The 6,755-nt window shown below is 53.4% G+C and overlaps 1 protein-coding gene across 1 annotated transcript in view; it reads right to left on the bottom strand.

Moving 5' to 3' along the window:
- Positions 1-5,350: 5,350 nt before the first annotated feature.
- LOC104916026 (protein ADP-ribosylarginine hydrolase-like) overlaps positions 5,351-6,755 on the bottom strand; it is a gene marked incomplete at its 5' end in the record, with an annotated part of 3,816 nt that continues 2,411 nt past the window's right edge. Inside the window, one exon of the mRNA XM_019611158.2 lies at positions 5,351-5,562. Within this exon, the coding sequence (XP_019466703.2) occupies positions 5,351-5,562 (212 nt within the window). The remainder of the gene's footprint in view (positions 5,563-6,755) is intronic.

Here is a 6,755-nt window from a genome sequence, read left to right as displayed (position 1 = left end):
TTTGCTTTCCGAGCTGCAATCGCACCCTGCTGGCTCACGGTCAGCTTTTCACCCCCCAGGACCCCCAGCTCCTTCTCTGCAGGGCTGCTCTCAAGGACCCTCCTTCCAGTCCGTACGGATGCCTGCCATTCCTCCGGCCCAAGTGCCAAACTCTGCACTTTGCCGTGCTGAACCTCATCAGCTTCACCCAGGCCCACCTTTCCAGCCTCTCCAGGTCCCTCTGAACAGCATCCCTTCCCTCCCCCGTGTCAACGCACCACTCAGCTGGGTGCCGTCAGCAAACTTGCTGAGAGTGCACTCAATTCCATCATCGCTGTCATTGACAAAGACGTTAAAGAGCACTGGTCCCAGGACAGAGCCCTGGGGGACGCTGCTCGTTACCGGCCTCCACCTGGACACAGAGCCATTGATGACCACCCTCTGTCTGCGGCCTTTCAACCAGTTCCTTATCCATCGAGTGCTCCACCCATCAAATCCACATCCCTCCAATTTGGAGATAAGGATGTGGTAGGGGACCGTGTCAAAGGCCTCGCTCAAGTCCACCTAAATGACATCGGTCGCCTTTCCCTTGTCCACCGATGCCGTCACTCCATCACAGGAGGCCACCAGATTGGTTTAGCATGACCTTCCCCTGGTGAAGCCGTGCTGGCTGTCTCGGATCACACGCCCATTCCTCATGTGATCAAGCATGTCGTCCAGGATCTGTTCCATCATCTTCCCAGGCACAGAGGTGACATTCACCTCCTGTGGTTTCCGGGCTCCTCCTTGCTCCCTTTCTTGTAAATGGGAGCAATGTGACCCTTCCTCCAGTCATCTGGGACCTCATCTGACAGCCATGACTTTTCAAATATGATGGAGAGCTGCTCAGCAACCTCCTCAGCCAGCTCCTTTAGAGCCCTGGGATGTGCTCTCAGGAAGGCGTCCTTGAAGAATAGCCAGCTATCCTCAACATCTTTGTTTTTAAAGACAGCATCCCAGGGGATCTCAGCCAACAGTCTACCAAACAGCTTAAAGTTCGCTCTTCGCTCTTCAGACTCCGTCGCTCCCACACCCTGCCGAGCAGGAGTGCCGTATTCCGTAGAACCACAGAGCGCTTAGAGTTAGAAGGGACCTCTGAGGGCCACCCAGCCCAACTCCGCTGCAGTGCACAGGGCCACCAACAGCTCCATCCCATTGCCCAGGGCCTGCTCCAGCCTCGCCTTGAAAGTTTCCAGGGACGGGGCATCCGCCTCCACACTAGATAACACGTTCCAGTGCCTCACCACCTTCCCTGGAGAAGATTTTTTCCTTGCATCCAAATGAAATCCACCCTCCCATTTCCCCTTTTCTATCGCCACGGACTCTGCTCTAGAGTCTGCCCTATTCTTTCCTGTCTCTCCCCTCTGGTTGCTAAAGGCTGCTATCAGGTCACCTCGCAGCCTCCTCCTCTCCAGGCTGCACAGCCCCAGCTCTCTCAGCCTGTCCTTGCAGGAGAGGTGTTCCCTTCCTGGGGTCATTTTTGTGGCCCTCCTCTGGACGCGCTCCAACAGCTCCACGTCTCTCCTGTGCTGAGGACTCCACACCTGGACACAGTGCTCCAGGGGAGGCCTCACCAGCGCAGAGTAGAGGGGGCGGGATCACCTCTCTTGCCCTGCTGGCCGTGCTGCTTTGGATGCAGCCCAGGATACGGCTGGCTTTCGGGGCCGTGAGGGCACAGTGCTGACTGATGTCCAGTTTCCCATCCACCTGTATCCCCAGGTCTTTCTCTGCAGGGCTGCTCTCAATCCTTTTACCCCCAGCTGGTATTGGTAGTGGGGGTTGCCTCGACCCACGTACAAGACCTTGCTCTTGGATTTGTTGAACCTCATGAGGTCCACCTGGGCCACCTGCTCAGCCCCATAGGTCCCCGTGCATGGTATCCCATCCCTCTGGTGTGTCACCGCTCCTTACAGCTCGCTGTCATCCTCAAATCGGTCCCAGCTCTGTGGGACACCACTCGTCACCGATCTCCATCCAGACATGGATGGTTGCATCCATGATCCATCCAGGATTGGCTGCAGGATGGAGTCAGTGGTGGACTGACCACCACTCTCTGGACTCCATCCTGCAGCCAATCCTTCATCCGTCAAACAGCCCCCCCATCAAAGACATCTCTTTCCAGTTTGTAGAAAAGGATGTTGCCTTGTCAAAGGCCTTACTTTAATCCAGAGAGATGACATCACTGGCTCTCCCTTGTCCATTGATGCAGTGACACCATCACAGAAGGCCACCAGGTTGGTCAAGCAGGATTTGCCCTTGGTGAAGCCATGCTGGTTCTCCCGTATCAGCTCCCTGCCTTCCGTTTGCCTCAGCACTGCTTCCAGGAGGATCTGCTCTATGGTATTACCCAGCACAGAGGTGAGACTGACAGGCCGGTAGTTCCTAGGGTCATCCTTTTTACCCTTTGTAAAAACGGGTGTGATATTGCCTTTTCTCCAGTCAGCAGGCACCTCACCTGCCACGACTTTTCAGATATCATTGAGAGTGGCTTGGAAACCACATCAGCCAATTCCCTCAGGACTCTGTGGGAAAATGTGGCTCCACTGGGCTTGCTCAATTATCTCCAGAACAGTCAGAGGAGAGGCTTTATCTTTCTTTATTCAAATAAAGGAAGGCGTACCCCTGTTGGGTCTCACCAAGGATGGGATTTTGCAGAATCCCTTTTATCCTGCCTTCCGTTCGCATTGTCCCTTCCTTCTTTCCTCGGAGGCTAAAGTACATAGAAGTTACAAACTTTCCGGTCCCCCTAAGGTTTCCCCTTGTGTGTGACCTATCAGGCCTGCACAGCACATCCACAGTTCTCAGTTTCCCTTTGCACTGGACTTCTTCCTGACCAGGGGCTTCCTCGACACCGGCTTGTCTCATCGAATCATAGAACGGCCTGGGTTGAAAAGGACCACAGCGCTCACCCAGCTCCAACCCCCCGCTATGTGCAGGTTGCCACCCACCAAACCAGGCTGCCCAGAGCCACATCCAGCCTGGCCTTGAATGCCTCAGAGACGGGGCATCCACAGCCTCCGTGGGCAACCTGTTCCAGTTACTGTTCTCATATAGAATAGATAGAAATGGATGTAGATTTCCACTGCCATGTAGGGGCCAACTCTGCTTCCCTACTGTGCCTGTACCAAAAGTGAATGTATGAAGTAAACGAATGTTTTAACTACAAGACTTTGCTGTACTTCTGACGTTAATATTAAGTTAGGTTGTATAGAAGATTCCAGATGTGGTTTTTTGTATTTTAAGATAGTTTTGGGTTTTTTTTCAGTTACTTAAAACTACACAAAACACCTTCCTAGTCATTTCAGTTCTTGATCACTTCAGGGTTCATTGTCCCTGTACAGTTTTCAGATTGTTAGCTTCCTAATGCCTACAGCTTTAATTTACCCCTGCCAACATCCTTAAATGGGTTCTCAAGAATTTTGAAAGTGGACTACGACAGCTGTGTGTCAGCGTTGGACCTGACTGACATGGAATTTCTTAAGTAGCCTCCACAATTAAAGTGATGGGAGGTTCAGTCAGCTCCTATGGCAAGAAGCTGATGATTCTCTTGAAAATAGATTTGTATTTGGTTTCCTAGAGTGTTTTTGCTCTGCTTATTCCTGGTGGCTTGCTTGTTGTTTTTCTGCGTGCTTTTCCTCCCAAATGTCTTAAAGGCTGTATCTGTTCTCCTAGTGTCAAGTATCTAATGATAAAATTAATTTTCCACAGGCAATTTCTGAAAATCAAGACCCCTTTCTCCACATCCCCAGTACAGATCCATTCCTGGTTTAGGCTGGGGAGATTCCTGTCAAATTACAAGACATTCAACTCCAGTCTGCACGTACAGCCAGGGTCGCCCTTTCCCAAGTGTAGAATATGGCACTTGCTCTTAGAATCGTAGAATTGTAGAATTGCTCAGGTTGGAAAAGACTTTAAAGACCATCAAGTCTTTACCATAGTAGCCTAACTCAAACAACCATCCGCTACATCACGTCTCTGAGCACCACATGCAGACGGTTTTCAAACACATTCAGGGATGGTGACTCAGCCACCTCCATGGGGAGCCTCTTCCAGTCCTTAACAGCCCCTTCTGTAAAGAACTTTTTCCTGGTTGTCCTGTTAAACTCCGTGTGGTTGGTGATCGCCCGGCTCTCTCATTTGGCCGGATCTCTCTGCAAGGCCTCTCTCTCCACCCTCAGTGGAGCCAACAACTCCTCCCGGTTCAGGACTGACAGCAATCTTGCTCAAAACCCCTTCTGGTCCTACATCCAAGGCATTTATGAGAACATTACAGAGAACTGGCCCTACAACGCAGCCTGCAGAGCCCCGCCAGTGACCGGCTGCCGGCTGGGTGGAACCCCCACCTACCACAACCCCTTCGGCCCAATCCATCGGCCAGCTGCCACCCGCTGCACCCAGAGCACCGTCCCGGGGCCTAAAGCTGCAGCCCCAGCCCGGAGGCCAGCACCATCGCTGGGGCCCAAAGCCACAGCCAGACAGGCTGGCACCGGCTTTGGGGCCCAAAGCCACAGCCACAGCTGGACAGGCCGGCGTTGGCCCCGAGGCCCAAAGCCACAGCCCGAGCGGCCTGCGCTGCCCCGGGGCCTACAGCCCCCGTAACCCTTTGGGCCATCAGCCAGCCGCCACCACTGCTTTGTGGACACTTTGTCCAGAAGGATGTGATGAGAAACAGTATCCAAAGCTATCCAAAAGCGTAGCATCCACTGGCTTCCCTGGGTCAGCTCGATGTGCGTCCTTGTCGTGGAAGGAAATGAAGTCAAACAGGACCTTCCCCTCATGAAGCCCCGTTGGCTGTGACCAATAACCACGTTGTCCTTCAGGTGTTCTTCAGTAACTCCCAGCCTGCTTTTCTCCCATTAATTTTCTAGGCACCTTAATGAGACCGACCAGCCTGTAATTACCAGGCTCTTCTTTCTTGCCCTTCTTGAAAACTGGAGCAACTTTTGCCAGTTTCCCGTCAGCTGGGTGCTCTCCAGATCCCCAAGATCATTGAAAAACAGTGGAGAGGCCTTGTGAGATCAGCCATATCTCTGTGTATGACAAATGCCATTGGGCTCCGTGGACTTAGAAGCATCCAGGGGGAGCAGTGAATGCCACCCAAGTTTGGGCTCGGCTGGGAATTGATCCTTATGCAGTCATGGGGTGCCAGAGCCCTCAGGACTCTGGCGGGAGACCCACAGCCTATGGATGCTCACACTCCTTAGGCAGTCACAGATGTGATCTTCACTTGCAGTTGGAGGTGCTTCCCTTCCCCGTCCTACCAAACAAATATTGAGGGCTGTGTGGCGAGCAGTTATCAGGGAAGACTGAGGTAATAAAGCTGTTGAGTGCCTCAGCCTTCCCCTTGTCTGTTGTTAACAACCTGCCTGTGTTCCTCTCTGCGGGTTTTGCCCTCCTGGACTTCCCCTTTCTGGTCGAGGTGTCCATAGAAGCCTTTCTTGTTCTTCTTGGCATCCCAAGGCAAGGTCAGGTCAGTCCGGGTTTCTGCTTCCCCGGCCCCAACCCTACACAGATCGGCGGCTTCCTTATACTCCTCCCACGGTACTGGTCCCCAATTCCACTGCCTGTGCATTTCCTTCTTACTCTTCAGGTTATCCAAACCCTAAACCTGACAGATTGTATCCCTAACCCTAACCATAACCCTAAGGATTACCTGAAGTTTTACTAACTCAAGCCCTATTATTTCCTAACCCCAATCATAACTATAACCCTACACCTAACTGTAACTCAATCCCTTATGCAAACACCGAACCTAAACTTAACCCTAACAATAACCCAATTCCGAAAAACAGCCCCAACCCCAACTCTAATCTCAACCCTAACCATAACCATAACCCTAAGAGTGACACTACATGGTGACAGTATGGGATGACACTGTGGGGCAGAACTCCGGAGTGACAATATGGGGTGATGTTGCAGGACAACGCTATGGGGCAGTGCTATGTTGTGATGCTATAGGGTGATGCTATTGTGCAGCACTATGGGGTGATGCTGTGGGGTGACACTGTGGTGTGATGTATGGGACGGCAGTACGGGACAACACTCTGGGGTGATGCTATGGGGCAGCACTATGACGCAGCACTGTATGGTGATTCTATGGGGTAATGCTATGGGGTGATGCTATGGAGTGACAGTTCTGGGCAGTACAATGGAGTGGCGCAATGGAGCAGTGCTATGGGGCAGTGCTATGGGGTGACATTATGGGATGATGGTATGGGGCAGCACTATGGGTTGATTGTTGAATGGGGTGATGCTGAGGGGTGGCAAGGGGCAGCATTCTGGGGTGATGCTGTGGGGCAACTCTACAGGACAGCGCTGCGCGTAGCGCTATAGGGTGACATTGTGGAACGGCGCTACGGGGCAATGCTATGGGGCGATGCTGTGGGGCAGTGCTATGCAAAGTGCTATGGGGTGACATGGAACAGTGCTACGGGGCAATGCTACGGGGCAGCACTGTGCCACCACTGGGACTGGGACGGCCACTGGCGTGGTCTCAGACGGCCGCCAGCACGACGACGGCGGCCGCAGGGTCGGGCACCGAAGACTCACAGCAACACACGGTGACACGGCAGCACGTTTACTGCAGGCACAGCTGCGTCCCAAGCGGACCCAGAGCGAACAGCGCACCCCAAGGGAGCTCTCAGCGCCCCCCGGCTCTGTCGGTGCCCCCCGGGTCTCTCATCGCCCCCAGGCCAGCGCATGCAGGCGCTGCGCGGCACGGCACAGACGCTGGCGGT

This window comes from Meleagris gallopavo, unplaced genomic scaffold (genome assembly GCF_000146605.3).
Source record: "Meleagris gallopavo isolate NT-WF06-2002-E0010 breed Aviagen turkey brand Nicholas breeding stock unplaced genomic scaffold, Turkey_5.1 ChrUn_random_7180001865818, whole genome shotgun sequence".
Classification (NCBI taxonomy): domain Eukaryota; kingdom Metazoa; phylum Chordata; class Aves; order Galliformes; family Phasianidae; genus Meleagris; species Meleagris gallopavo.
The sequence above is the reverse complement of the archived record's forward strand: the minus strand, read 5'-3'. Positions and strand labels throughout refer to the sequence as shown.